The 15,940-nt window shown below is 39.8% G+C and overlaps 1 protein-coding gene across 2 annotated transcripts in view; it reads left to right on the top strand.

Annotated features, from left to right (window-relative positions):
• LOC120562103 (growth factor receptor-bound protein 10-like) overlaps positions 1 to 15,940 on the top strand; it is a 66,372-nt gene that overhangs the window by 13,006 nt on the left and 37,426 nt on the right. For both annotated transcript variants that reach the window (XM_039805580.1, XM_039805579.1), the window contains exons 2-4: positions 1,118 to 1,242; positions 8,241 to 8,337; positions 14,616 to 14,898. In XM_039805580.1, coding sequence (XP_039661514.1) covers positions 1,192 to 1,242; positions 8,241 to 8,337; positions 14,616 to 14,898 — 431 coding nt within the window. In that variant the 5' untranslated portion in view covers positions 1,118 to 1,191. The remainder of the gene's footprint in view (positions 1 to 1,117; positions 1,243 to 8,240; positions 8,338 to 14,615; positions 14,899 to 15,940) is intronic.

The raw sequence follows: 15,940 nt of genomic DNA, 5'->3' as shown, positions 1-15,940 counted from the left end.
CACACACGGCCACATACAGTATACAGAAACACATCTACAGGCAGAAATGCACACACACGTACACACTCGGCGCGCTCACAACCGCTAATGCAAACAAGAGATAATATAAGCTGTCTGTAAAATGGCAGGCCATATTTTTAAAATGCCAACATGGGGTCATGAACTGCTGCATAAAAGACCATCATAGTTGTGAGCCCGAGCTGCTCGACACCAAATATAACCCGGGGTCTAACTTAAGATCTGGAGAGGTGCCTGCAGGGTATTTTTGGGTCAGTGTTTACAGGTGTTTAGTCAGTGGCAGCAGTGCCAAGAGGTTAATGGGATACCCACTTTAAGAAGTTCAAATAGACTAAAGCCCATATTGTTCATTTTGTGGTTTATTTTGACCCAATGCTGGCTGGAAGGGAGGCCTCATAGAGCAGAAGAACACCTTTAAAGTCCCCTGAGGGGCAACTTTTATCACATCTGTGTTCATTTACAAACCCCACGGCATCAAAGTACGGTGAGATTGACGTTTGGGTCAGAGTCGGGCAGAGGTCAAAACAATTTAGAAAACGGAAGATGTCAAGATTCGCAGGGAGTCTTCAGGCTCCATAATAGACTTGCACGAGGTGCACTTCTTTTCAGCAAACCTCTATTTACTCTACAACTGTGCTTGAATGGTAGTGCAAAGTTAAATCAGCTCTTTTATCGTCCACATATAAGCCATTGTGGTTTATCTTGGCTCCAATTCATGCACTTTACCCTAGATTTGACTGGTGCAAATCTAGTGACCAAGAAGTCAATTTAGTTTGGTCCATTTACAAAATAATTGGTCATATTGCAGATCATAATTTCATAAAGGGTACTAAAGTCGATTTTGAATAAGATTTGATTATTTTGTTTACTCTTCACAATTTATAACCAACCACTGTTCCTCCCTTGTTGCTTGTTGATGTTGTTTACTGTGGATCTATGTGGGTTAAGAAGTGCTCTGTGCTATATCTGTCTTCTCAGAACCTAGACTTCATCTTCCTCTCCTTCCTTCATCCTTCCTCTCTTGGACCTTCTCACCCTCCCCTTTCTTCCTTTGTAGTTTTCCACTAACCTTCATTTGTCTGCTCTTCTTCCTCTGCAGGTTCTGCTCTGTTCATCTTGTCCAAAACTGATCCAACCAAGCCAATTGTGCAAAAGAGCTGAGAAACACACAACATGGCTGTGGCCGGATGTCCGGACTATTTCCTGCATCATCCTAATTATCAGGTAAATGGCAATTCCTATGTAAGCTTTCCTTCAGTAAGTTAAATGTTTAAGATGAGTTTCTATGCTACTTTAACAGTTCAACTGTATTTGTAGAGATGAAATGTTGCCATTTTGGACTAGAAATGAAACAACCAAGACTTATGTGCGAAACCAGACTGGGATGTCTGTATGAGTAGCTCTCCAGAGTTGGACTCACTGGATGTCTGTTTAAGATTTTGAACCCAAAATAACCTTATTTAATAGAAATTTGGACATTTCTAAAGTAGAAATGTGCCAGTGTCCGTATGAAATTAAATTCCATCCTGTCACAGCGTCCAACGTTGCACTTGTTTATCCACAGGGCATGGCTAACGTCATTTGTAGATTAGACTTCTGGGAATTTGTTAGCTGGATGAGATTATGACATTTGAACTCTGATCCAGTACAAACCAGGCACCTTCTTATTTATGTATTTAACATGGGAAACTAATAATAAACCATCCAAGAAGTCCTTTAGGTACTGTAGATTGTTTCCAAGAATTCTAATAAATAGTGAGGGTGTGGATTGTGGTCACTGTGGTCCTTGCCAACAGTTCTGCTTTTCCCAGCCTCTCTTGATTAGCGCTTTAGATGCTCTTAATAGTATATTTGGTCTATTAGTTAGTATACACTGGAGAGGGAGATAAAATATGCTCTTTGGTTATAGTTTGTCCTGTTTAGTCCAGTCCAGACTAAAGAGAGTCGGTGAATGGCAGTGATATGGTCATACCATTCCACCACTGTGAACACATTGAATTCATAAAGAGCTGCAAGGGGGACAGGCTGTTTAAGAGTGTTGGTCCAACAGAGGCACAATAGCATCTTTTGGCTGATGCTCCCCCAGGTAACAGCTGCTCTTTTAAATTATGATTCTATGGTCGGCCCATTCACTCACTCACGCGCGCGCACACACACACACACACACACACACACACACACACACACACACACACACACACACACACACTAGGACCTTTTGTACTGAGTGTTTAGTGTTTAGTATGTTTCCTTGTTCAGTGGAAATCATACATCATGTTCCTGGAGTAGATCCAAGCTTTCAACAGCAACCTCATTGAATCTGAATGAAAAATGAGTAATGAAAAAAAAGTCAATCACATACATGAAAAGGAAAAGTTTTCCTAAAAACATAAACATTTTCACCTTGCCAACAGTGCTATATTTCTGTTTGGGGTGATTGATTGTAGTTCACCTGATTGTTATGCCAAAAAGTTACAGGAAATTTACCTCACTCAAATATAATGACAAGGTAATCATAATAATCAGTTGTGGGTTTACGGTATTGAGTAAATCACAGCATAGCCAAACAAAACCAAAGCAAATCACAGTTAAACTACTGTATGAGGATGCATAGATACTCCCTAAAGGAGCTGCAGGCACTTTTTGTCTTTTAATCCTAATCTTAATTTGTTATGTTGAATTTTTACTGGCAGAATTAGTGTACGTGAGTATTTGGATTAGAAAGAGACGAACTTGATGTTGATTTTAGGTACAAATTAAGGCCTAAACATCAACTTGTATCCTGATTTGTTATTAAGTGAGGAAGGGCAGACTTGGACCTTTTGGACATCAGGTTTTAGGTTTTAGAGCAAAGGGCTTCCAAACATTTGTATTAGGGCAGTAGCACTATTAGCCTGATCAGAAGCTAGTCTATTGTCTGCTGGTCATCTGAACCATGGCATTCTCTATGACCTTTGACCCCAGAGGCCTGAGAGCCAGCCAGATCTCCACAGCTTAAAGAGACAGAAACCAAAGATTCTAGAGTGTGCGTGTGCGTGTGCGTGTGTGTGTGTACATGCTTGTATTTGTGGTAGAGGGAAGTTAGGGTCACGAGTGTGTATATTGTTTCTGTGATTCTGCCTTATTGCTTCAGCTGCAAAGATGAATCCACATATGTTGTTAGCAAAGCATAATTTTTAATGAGGCATACATTTAATAACAGAACAGTTTAAGGAACTAACCCAACAAAAATAAAACTACAGGGAATAGGTCTTGAGTTTAGGCTGAGGTTAACCCCCCTTTGATATAGTGTCCAAAAATAGAGCAATGTAAATTTGTGTAGGCTAATCTTCTCTGTGTACCATATTTGCATTTTGCATTCACACTGCAGTAGTTCCCTTTTCTCAAACACACCAAGCCCTCAACATTTTGTCTTGTAATTTAGATGATTTGAATGGAAATCAACAGTTTTTTTTTTTTTTTTTTTTTGGCAGACATGAACTATTCCATTATTGGAGGCTGCTTTAAAAGCTTTAAATCTAAATGGAGTGAAGAATAATAATAGTTCTTTGAACGGTTTGGATGGGTGCTGCTGGAGCTACAGTATACAGACCTTAATGTACACACACTAGTTTACACACTCGGCTGTTTGCAAAGCATTCAGCTATAACAGATGTACCTTGATTGCTGCTTGACTTGCTGAATGAGAAACCCCTTCACTGTGAAATTCCAGTGTTAAGGAAGATTTTCCTTGATAAAACTGCACCGGCAATCCAAAACAGATTTGAGTGAAGATAGCATTCATACTAAACTCAAGAGATTATATCACCACTTTAATCTTGTTTCTGTTGTATGATTGTGACTAGTGAATAAATGATGGTATGTGCAAAGCAAGGCAAGTTTGATGTGGTAAAAAATCATTGTTAGTGGCAGGATGATAGCTTATTAAAGGACCCTTAATCCAGAAACTACAGTACCAATAATACGTATTATAAGGTTAGATAAATGTAAAACAAACCTGGACCCTCATGTATAGTAAAACTCTCTGGATGCCAAAAAATAATATTGTCATGTATAACAGTTCTGTTTGCCCTCTAGTGTATTAAGCTTCCCCAAATCTAAGCTGGATCACTGGATAAACAAGCAGAGTCCAGCACATGTTTTTCCCTGAGGGGCCTGAGATAGCCATATTGTATTATTTGGGACTAAACATTAACACGATTGTGTGGTGTTTCCCATAACCTACCAATATTCCTTTAAATCATGGAGATTGCATTTGTTTTGCTTGAGCTTTTCAGTGTGAATAGTTCATTGCATTTGTAAGAGGAGGATCGTTTGACAGAAATCATGTGTCAGTGTGAACGTGGTATTGAGGCTATGGTGACTAAGTTAACTTTGCAGCTTTGACTCAGTCGGTCATCACTTTCAGTAACCTACATTTAGTTAAATCAAATGTACAAGTGTTCCTTCATTCACCATACCAAGTTTTTCTAGTTGAGAGACATGGACTCGCTGGATATAATTCCAGCATGCATTAGGTACCTATCCCTGCGTTTATTAGCAGAAATACCTTATGTCTGAATTTCTTGGGCAGGATAACCAGGCTAGGAATTATATTCCACAGTTCAAGGATGTTTAGATACATGTTTTATTTTTATTGGTAACATTTATCTTGGGTTTATGATGTTAAACAGTAACCAACTGTTTGTTCTCACCTCATTCAGAATGTAGTACAGTATTGGTTTTGGATAGGGACCAGTGGGTACCACTGACCAAAACTTTCAATAAAGTTTTCATAAATATTGTAATTTTTCTGCTTTCCTTTTGTGTGTTTTTTAGGCTTGATGTATTAATGATAAAATAACAATGTACTGTATGTCAAAAGTAGCTAGTGATTACTTCAGTAAGTAGGGCTACTTATAAATGCAGATGTATCTTAGAAAACTTTTCTAGTTCTGCTGAACTCCGATGGACCTGTCAAATTGTCTGGGTAAATAACATAATAAAGGCTAGGACTAGAGCAGACATTCATGTGACCTCCTGATCTCATTTTGGTTCATTATGTAAGACTGGATTTCCACCTGCTGTCTAGTGTTCATGCATTTAGTAACAGGACTGTCTCTACAGTTAGCGCTATATCTGTCAGCAAGAATGGTTTGCCAGAAGCAAGTCTTGGACCCTTGAGTAAGATTTCCACATCTCTAAAGCTTTCTGAGCATATTAGGTTCTTGGTAAATCGAACCGTAATGGAAATCTTATACTGTCAAACTTGAAATGTTCTTATGGATCAAGTTCATTCTCAGCTCTTTCTTAACCAAAGGCCTCTCTGTAAGCCAAGTATCGATTCATATTCAATCCCCAGGCATAACATTTAACCTCAAACTGACCTCTTCTAAAGGCGTAGCTTTGACATGTGTCTCAGTCTTTTCCTTTTTGTTTGAGGCCCAATCTCCAGATCTTTGTGTCGGTCCTGCTTTCAGTGCCTTAACCTTGTCTCTAGCCTTCCACTGACCCCTTTTAAAAAGCTGAACCCTCGGCCCCTTGACTCTTATTTGGAGTTCCTTTCAACTTCATTAATATGAAAGGGTCCTTGTGCTACTTGTTAAAACTTGGCCTACCCTCAGTCCTGTTTTGACCCCTCTCTAAGAACTTAAGCAACATGTGTGTGTGTGTGTGTGTGTGTGTGCCTGTGCTTCTGTGTGTAAAATAATTACTGTGAGAGCAGAGTGAGAAAATGCAAGAACAAGGATAAAAGGCAGAGAAGATCTTTTCTTCAGCAGACAAAAAAAGAAAAAATGTTGGCTTTTATTTTCTTATTTTTCTTCTCCCCTCTTTGTTGTCTCAACCGTATAGGCTTCAATAAACCTAGAACCAAATGTAGAGTTAGGCAATAGAATGACTGAGAATTATGCTAAATGATCAGTATTAATAGGATTAAATCCCCAAGTTAACATTCAAGTGTCAATAGAGGCATCAGAGGCTGTCTGGGTTTTAGATTTTTGTTTGTAAAGTCCACAAAAGAGATCAAGGTGTGCTTTAAAGGTCCTTTAGTCCTTTAGTGTGTGTGTGTGTGTGTGTGTGTGTGTGTGTGTGTGTGTGTGTGTGTGTGTGTGTGTGTGTGTGTGTGTGTGTGTGTGTGTGTGTGAGAACTCATTTGCTCCCAGACAGCCATGCAGAATAGTATTCAAGACCAGTATATGGTGTGAAAGAGTCTCCACGTTTTTGCTCAGTGGAGCTGAACCATGACTGTCCTGTCCTGAATACGCTCGCTCACACACACACACACACTAACGCTGTACCATCCCACCAACCAAACAGCGTCCCAGTGCTGTTTGGGTGACTGGGTAGGGATCAGTCACAGTCTGGTAACTGGACTCCCAGACGGTGTGTTTTGATGACGGGGCTAGCTATGTTATGGGAACAAATGGTGTGACGCGGTGGTTATTTTACTATTTTTTTTTTATTTCAAAAGCAGGTTTGTCCCATTAAGCTCCAGAATCTCTTTTTCAATCCAGCCGAGAACGCAAGACAATACAAAGTTGGAACAATGCAATGAAATGATTGGATGCGGTTGGGTTAGTTGGTATAGAAGAGGGGTTGGAGGGTGGTGGTGGACAGAACCATATGCTGCCGATGGACCTCCAGTTATATCCAATATAGTCTGAACTTAGGCACCAGTATAGACACCAGAGAGGAACACTGATGACTTCTTAACTGAACATTAAAGCTAAACATTTCGCAGGCAAATCATGGATTGTACATTACTAAACTATTTAGCCGAATTGAGTCATCAGAGTGGAATTCTACTTCAAGCTATATTCTCACAGTGAGTCAATTCTCTTTGAACTGCTCATTCAATCTCGTTAGTAAAGTTACTTTTAATGTTACAGATGCAGAAGGATTTAAAAAAAGTTTGAAGAAAAAAAATTTGTGAAAAGAATTTGAGCTTTGCATTGAAAATGGCTCGTTCAGGAACGTATTTTAATCTGTTGCAAGGAGACACAAATCTAATTTAAAATGCATCTAAAACCTTCCAAATCCAATGTTGTAGCTGTTATCTACAATGCTTAATGTTTGTTTTATTATTATGGATAATGGTACACATTATGTGTGTGTGTGTGTGTGTATGTGTGCTTGTATTTGTGGTAGAGTGAAGTCAGGGTCACGGGTGTGTATAATGTTTCTGTGACTCTGCCTTATTGCTTCAGCTGCGTGTGCGTACACTGTACAGTAAAATCATCTGGCTGGGGGTCTAAAGAATAACATGATGGGTACCAGGACCATCGTCATTTAATCAGTGTAACTCAAAGGCTCTAGAGGCAAGAAAGATAAGTCAAACTGATAGAAGGCAAGGCAATCTATGATAGAAAATAAGGTAGAACAACATCTGTGTAAAAGAATCCAGCTCTGCCTGCATTGTCTGTCACTACTGTGAACAAGGCAGAACAAGCAACCGTTTTTATTACATCATCAGAGGAGGTCTGCTGTGGGTCAGAAGCAAGTACACAGAAAGTACCAGTTTGTGCTGTTCCCACTCCTCAATCAAATATGTCAAGAAACATGACGTTTTTTGTGGCGATTTGTTTGCAGTGACTGGAAATATGATGGAAAAAGGCGTTTTATTATTGTTACTATTTAATTTTTTTGTTTTATTATAAAGGTAAAACCAGGACATTTTCTTTAAATGGTTGAAATAGTAGAGGTTACCTTAGTTCAAGTTCAAGTTTTACGTTATTGTAGTGTTAGTTCCAAATGGAAATAATATATAATAAAATGAAATAAAAATAAAATAGTATGTAATGCTTCCGCCTTTCATTTAGAATTTTGGATAAAGGATACTACCTTTTGTGGGTGGCTTGGGTGGCTTTTGGCTTGGAGTTAGAATGGTCGCCCCATAATCACAAGGTTGGCGGTTCAATCCCATGCTCATTCGACCACATGTCCAAGTGTCCCTGAGCAAGACACTGACCCCCAAGTTGCTAGATGCTGTACTAAAAATGCAGAATTAGAATTTCACTACATCGTACTGTGTGTATGTGACAAGTTTGTTTTTGGTATTTGAAGGCCGGTGTTTCACATGGTCTTGTAGACATTTGAATGTCTGTGTGTAATGGAGGTATACCCACACTAAAGTACCAGTGTTAGTACCACAATCATTGTGGGTTAAATGTTTGGCTCCTGTAACAAAGTTCCCAGTGGGGCGACAAAATATTAATTTTTTTTCTTGCTTCTCTCTCCCACAGCAGGACAATATAGACCTGTCCTCCAATCACAGACAAGCTGACCTCATTGGTCCGAGCTTCCAGCAATCAGCCAATCGGAGTTCTCCTAACCATCAAGGTTGGTCCACCACCACCAATAGAAATGTGTTTGTGCAAGTGTGTGTGTGTGCTTCTGTGTTTGTGCTGATGCATTTTAAACCAATCAAATATTCTTGAGTTACATTGGTGTTGTATGGCATATACTCTGACATCAACATATGATTTTACATAGTAGTGGGACTTGTCATATGATATTGCATACTACGGGGACTTACTGTACATTGACTTGGTGTAACATATGCTTTATTCCATTTATTTGGTGTGTGTCTCTCATCTCAGTACAGTGTTGAGAGCGGCTTGCTGCTCATTATCCTCCACTGGGCCAGAGGCGGGGGTGCGTCGAGGGGGATAATATATATTTGGGTCTCTTCCGCTGTAAACATTTCAGCAGTTCAAAGGGTGATTCATAGACACAGGGTGCCATTATAATCACGCCATATATATAATTGCGCCATTCAGGGTTCATCCATGACAATCGGAGCATGAGATTTAAGCACAATATTGGCTCAGCATGGGAGGTAAGGGCGGGGAGTCTGCAAGGACTCAACGAGTAAATTAGAACGCTTGGCCCCGGCATGGGAAATAAATGGAGCAGAAATTGCATTGTATTTTTTCAGGATGAGCCGGGATGGAGGGAACTCAGGAGGACCGGAGAGGTAGACAAATGGAGATGACTTTAACTCAGGAACATTTTTGCTTAAACTGTCTGAATAATGATATTTTGGGTGGCTACCCAGTATTATAAAGCGTAGATAATGCCAGACAGGTGTTATGAGCAAGATTTATGACCACTGGTACTCCAGACCATTTAGATTTTTATCAGATCTCCTCCACTGTCTCACTCTTTTTCTTTTTTTTTCTTTTTTTCAAGGAATGGGTGACAATTTAGCGACCACATTTTTTTTTAATCATGTCTCACAAACTGTATTATGTATGCCGAAAGTCTATCATTTGAGCAGGGATTTTGAATTTAGCCTCAGTACCTCTGGTGTTATTAGTGGGATTATAATCCTTGCTGACGTTGTTAAACTTGTTTTCCAGTAAACCCACACTTTTATTCTTAGAGGCGCTGTAATAGAGCCACCAGCTACTTACTGTGCTTCCTAAAACTGGAACAGTCATAAACCAATTCATTTTGGAGGGAACAGTATGGCTTTGCTGAAATATGACCTGCCATTATTTCACGTTTGGACTGAGATGCTATTGAGCAGTAGCCTGACAAGCCAGACCCACATCAAGATGTTGGGTCTGGGAACTCACCATTGGCAGGGCTCAATCCGAGGGGCGGGATGAACGGTTGTCTTTCAAATTCCCTCTGCACGCAATAGGATAGCGCTACAACCAACCAGAGCAACGCTAGTTGATAGATTAAACGTATCCAGTCGGCAAAACTCTGAACACCTTTTCCTTTTTTAAGAATGACTTCAGTGCCGTTCTTTGTTCTTTTCTCAAAGAAAAGCTTCACTCCAAGTCTCCAGAGTCGTGGCCAAAGACCGCTGTTCGCCAGCAGCAGCAGCTATCGTCTTTGTTTTCAAGTAGCAGGGAATTCACACGTAACCGTCGTAACTCTGCCATCATTATCTTAAGCCCGCCCATCGACTCTATACACGATGTGATTGGCCCGGCTAGAGTTTGGCTATTCCAGCTCACAAGCCAACGGAGAGTTGCTAGACGCTAGGGTGCGTCTAGATTTCTAGGCTAATTGAGCGGCTTATTGTGGCATTTGCAAGCCGATATTTGATGTCTAGAAATAGAAGTTGCTTCACATGATATTCCCAATATGTAATCTATAAATTGCCATGCACGTACTATTTTACTGTGAAGTTAGCATTTTCAAAGTTTAATAATGTTTGCCCAAATGCAGTCTTTCTTAAATACCTATAAGAATGACGAGGCCGAGCTGTGGCATGACACAGTTTTAGAATTTCATCAATAACAGTACAAAGCATGCCTTGACCAGGAAGTAGTTCATTTCATTTATTTATTCAGAATAAGGAAAGCAGCGGGCAGTGAAGAACCTGGGATAACGTCGTCTGGACAAGGTTCTGTCTCGGAGAAAAGAGAGAAAAGGGTGGAAAATAGGAGAACGGTGGGGTGCTCAGATGTGGTCTGCTACTTAACATATGACATAACGATGCATTTGACATGCCAGCAGTCAGTCATGAGTTTAGTACTGCCTATGAGAAAAAATCATCTGAATGTGACTATGTGAAGGCTATTTAGTAAATTCATTGGCTAATACTTTGGCATGTTAAACCTCCAATTAAAGCATTCGTGTAGTTTATAAATCATGCAACTCCTTAAAATATCGTGAACCGTCAACATATTTCAAAAATATATTGTACAGTACAGTTTGGAGCTGAAATGATTAGTTGATTAATAGACTAAATTGATTGACAGAATAATAATGGTAACAAATTCAAATTTAACTGATAATCGGTTCTTATTGTCTAAGTATTATGTAAACTGAATTTATGGGGGTTTTGGATCATTTATCAAACAAAATTTGAAAAAACAAACAATATAGTTTTTCTGACAAAGATTAATAAATCAATCAAGAAAATAATTGCCAAATGATTCACTAGTGAAGTTAGTGATAGCCCTAGTGTAGTTCCCATAGAGCACAGTATTAAACAGTCCTCCACATGGATCCACAGTCCACACTCAGGATACATCTTATAATAAAGGATTTGTTAAGAGGAAGGATTTGTTAAAAATATGTTTGTTTCCTCTGCTTCTATCCATTTATTAAACAGTATTAGCAGTCCATTTAACCTCTATATTGTCTCTCCTTAATAAAGCTTTGGAGGTGTAAATACCGTTTTTTTACCAATTTTATCCTGTTATACCTGCTGCGTTCCTAAATACCAAAGCCGCAGCCAGTCTATGATTCTCAACAGAGGTCCCTCTTTTAGGTGGATACAGCGATCAATAAATTCTTGATTGTGCATCTGTCAGATGTTGCTGGTATGTCTCTGTTTTGTTGTTTAAAACCCCTTGCTTGGCACATGAGGGCGGGGTGGAAGTTTAGTTCCCTCTAAACTTCTTTCAGACCTGGGGTGCAGATTTATGCTACTTGCTACAATAAGATGTTGATATTTACAGTGTAGGGATATTATCCAGTGTAGTGTTGGGTGCCAAAGTTTGTTGCTGATAAGCAACTGCATCACATCTGCAAAAATTCTCACTGTCAACAGCTCTGTCTACATCTGTAGCTCTGTGTGCTATTCTGAGAGGATCTAATTAAAGCTGTTATATTGGCCAGGTGTGCCATGACATAAAGGTGTAAATGTCTCTTACATGCCAAGGCTAAGTGTATGTGTGTTATCTGGGATAACTTTTCTTTCTGTACTCCATGTCAAAGAAAAAAAACGACCTTAGTTTGCTCCCTGCTCCAAATCTTTATGGGTTTAAATCCTGTGCGTGCGTGCCTGCGTGCTGTCTGTGTCATCAATCTGTCAGCCTTATATCCGGGTGCATGACGCATATCTTTGTTTGTCTGATTGTGACATACATAGGTGATTGCAATCGTATGACTAGTTAGGACGCAACAATCCTGCATCTGTGCACAAGTTTATGGGTTGTGTTTTATTGTATGCAAACAGCTCTGGTAATCCCCATCCAGAGGCCAAACTAGATCAGATTGATGAGTACATTTATTTTCTCTCACTAGCTGGAGGGTACATGTCTCACCTAGTGAGAATGATGGATGGTGAGCAGATGATGTGTAAAGGTAAAAGTAGTTTTTGGAATTTTGCTCACTTCTGATGTAGTATCTGGTTTACCCTCTTATCATTTGTTAAGTATTTGTTTGATTATGTTGTTCAAAAAAAAGAAGAAAAATATATTTATGATTTATTTTTTTATTACCGCTGCTGCTGAATGCAGGTAGGGCTGGGCAAATATATGGATATTATATCGATATATGAGGCTAGCTATTGTCTTAAATGTTGGATATCGTAATATGACACAAGTGTTGTCTTTTCCTGCTTTTAAAGGCTGCATTACAGTAAAGTGATGTCATTTTCTGAACTTACCAGACTTGCTAGACTACTTTTATTATTTGCCTTTACCCACTTAGTCATTGTATCCACATTATTGGTGATTATTTATCAAAACTCTCATTGTGTTAATATTTTGTGAAAGCACCAATAGTCAACCCTACAATATCGCCACAATATCGACATTGATGTATTTGGTCAGAAATATCGTGATATTTGATTTGTTTTCCACATCGCCCAGCTTTAAGTGCAGGTAATGTTGCTTTGTCCTGTGCTACAGGTGTCTTGCCTGGTCCTTACCCTTGTATGGCCTTGTTTGAACCCTGTGTCCTGTGGTGTATAGCTCTTTAGCTCTCCAGGTTATCTATAAGTAGCTGCTCCAGCTTACCGGTCACTATTAATACCTACAGATTAACCGCCTGTGATTCACAGGCACCCGTGATACAGCTACCTGACACGTTTTCAGGAAAAGCTCCTCAAAGGCGACACTTTAGTTTCAGCTTTTAGTATCAGTGCTGGAGACAAAGCTATGCATGCTGACATTGGGATGTTTACTAGCGTGTTAACCTTTTGGCTCCTGTTGTTGTTGTTGTTGTTGCCTCATTTATTTATTTTTAATGGGAAAAAAAAATCTGGTGTACTTCCATGGGAAATTGATTCCTCACAAGGCTCAGGGACTCACTTTGAAACCAGTGCTTTTAAAACTTTACATCAATCAAATTGCTGTTTTCCATTGTCAGCTGTCCGCTGAGCAGTGGAACCTTTAACTGCTTTAGAGTGGCATGACCGTCGCACCACCTCGCATGATCCAGCTGTCAGCTGTCCTGCACCCTGAGCTGTGGGGAAGTTACATGAGTCACACAGTACAGGGCATATTTTAAGCCCTGGAGTTCTGACTGAAGGACGGCATGGTACAAGTTAAAATATGGTGCATAATATGCTTTTATTCATTCATTCATTTTCTCACTCTCAGCTTTGTTTTGTGAACCACTGGCTGTGGCTGAAGTTTTTGTATACACTGAAGTGGATGGAGCTACCAATATGCTAGCCTATCTCTTTTTTCAGATTGTTTTTCATTTAATCATTACGAATGAGACATCTTCTCGTTTTGCATGTTACAATGTAGGGCCACTAAGAGAATCAGTGCAAATAGCAATGTGACTCCATCCTAAGACATATCTAATTACAAATGTCTTCTCTTATTGGGTTTTATTATAATGAATGTTATTTAAATGTGCGATCATGTCCTAATATCTGAATGGGGTTCCCTCACATAAACCCCATACATTTGAGAGCCCCTGTCCTGTACAATTAGAGCTTGTCTCCCCCTAGTGGTTTACTTGTGTCCTACAGTACAATTGAGGGATCTGGATACAGAGATTGGATGACGAATTCATGAGATTTTTATTTTCATAATGAAGAGTTATTAATCCTAAAACGAGTCAGCACTGCATATTGTAATTTAGAAAGAGTTATGAACCCAGTTTACCCAGACGATAAAACTTTCACAGCATGAAGCAACTGGAGAGAGAGCTTCTCTTCAATTGAGCTCATTTCAAACTTTGACACAACATGCTCCTGGAGTCAGTTGAAAAATTCTTTTCATGAATTGAAATGGGCCTAGATGTTTTCACGGGGGCTTTGAGGATAGATTTCCACAGAATGTTTGATACATGCAGGGAAGTTAGAGCAGATGTTTACAGTGCGATGCCTTCGCTGTGAACCCCAGTGGTAAGGGTTAAAAAGTGTTACAGGCAGGTTGGAGCTTGTACCCGTTATCCCTGGAGATTTGGCTCACAGAGTAGCACCATGTACGTAGTCAAGATAGTCATGCTGATTGAGCACTCTGGCAAAACTGGTTACGTGTGTGTGTGTGTGTGTGTGTGTGTGTGTGTGTGTGTGTGTATGTGTGTGTTTTGTTTTGTGTGTGCCAGTATTACTTAGAATCAAGGTGGTGCAAAGTTAGGTCAAGGGTTCAAATCCTGGCCACAATGAAATGCTAACAACTAAAATAGAAAGGGAAAGTCCCGACGATATCCAGGGACTTAACTTCTTTTTTTGTGTGTGCCCCAACTATTTAAAACCAAAGCAGCAGGCTTATAAGCTTTTCATTTTTCTTTTATTGTGTTTTATTACATTTTGGGTTTGACTAGGTCTTTCTAGCTGTAGTGATGTGTTTCTGCTCCACACTGTTCTGTGGTCATTTGTCCTCAACATTTTTTTTCTCTTATTTGAGAGATTTTTACTTCCAGTTTCTCAGTCAGTGATGTGCTCCTTTTCTATCTGTCTCCTCCAGAGGATGACGTCGATTTGGAGGCCCTGGTGAATGATATGAACTCTTCGCAAGAGAGCCTGTACTCCACCTGCAGTGGTCAGCAGACAGAGTCCACCCCACTACTGCACAATGGACAGACCTCTTCCTCACACCACAATCACATGCAACACAACCAGCCTCGGCAGGGTCAGCACTTACATGCGCTAACCCACGTCTCCCCAGAGCCGTCCTCCTCCTCCTCGTCTGCGGACTCGCCTCAAACCAGCCTCCGACGGTCACAACCCATGCACATCCTCGCTGTCCGGTAGGTGCCGCCACAGTATATGCAGATATCAATATTGCTATTGGGTGGGGAAAAAAAATCAATGGCTCTCAATTTGAATGCACAAACATGTACATAAACATATTTTTTTATATTTGGCTGCAGGACAGCATAGTGAGTTGGGTGAGTGCCCTACAAACCACTACAGTGAGATAACCAGCATCATAGAGAAACAGAGGTGCTACCACATGAATGTTAATATGACGCCAACAGGGTTTGGAGGATTAGGCCCAGAGGTTTGAGGGAATGTCCATCAGCCTGTGAATTTGGTTGTGGATGGCAAAGTGCTCATTCATTTTCTTGTATCCCAAGGGACGTGGTTTCATCTCTAAACTTGTGTTGCTTCTGATGAAACATTTGTGATAATAACGGTAGAAAGAAATTGTGGTTGCAAAGTGAAACAAAAGTACAACTGTGACGGTTGATCTTCAGTTTGGCACTTACTAAATGTAAAGCCAATAGTCAATTAATCAATTTGAATCATTTAGTTAATTGGCCGAAAAGTAATCCACAATTTTCTGACATTTTACACACCAAAGAATTGATCAAATAACTGTTAAATAATTGGCAGATTAATCTATAATGAAGATAGTCATTAGTTGCAGCCTTTATTGAGTGTATTTAACACATGGTTGAAGTGAATTTTGAATGAGCTGTTCGTCAGTAAAATGTGTGCATTCATCAGGTTTTACAGTGACATCAAACACATCCTAGATACCATTAGAAGTGAACACCCTTGTAGATAACCATACACATAAACCAGCAATTAAAAATCTAAATAAGACAGACACAGGCACTCAGGCAAAAGAAGTATGGCCCTAAACTTTAAACTAACATCTTCCAGCCTCATACATTTGCATATGCATAGTCACACACACAACTCTTTCCTCTTTTCTCTCCACATTGGAAAGAAGCCTCTCACTCCACACTATCATTCCTCACCACCCTCTCGATAATTGGGGATAGCGCTTCCTCCCCGCTCCTCTGTAGCCTTTGAATGACCCATTCCTCCTTGCCACTCCCT

This window comes from Perca fluviatilis, chromosome 7 (genome assembly GCF_010015445.1).
Source record: "Perca fluviatilis chromosome 7, GENO_Pfluv_1.0, whole genome shotgun sequence".
In the NCBI taxonomy this organism is placed as follows: Eukaryota; Metazoa; Chordata; class Actinopteri; order Perciformes; family Percidae; genus Perca; species Perca fluviatilis.
The sequence above is the reverse complement of the archived record's forward strand: the minus strand, read 5'-3'. Positions and strand labels throughout refer to the sequence as shown.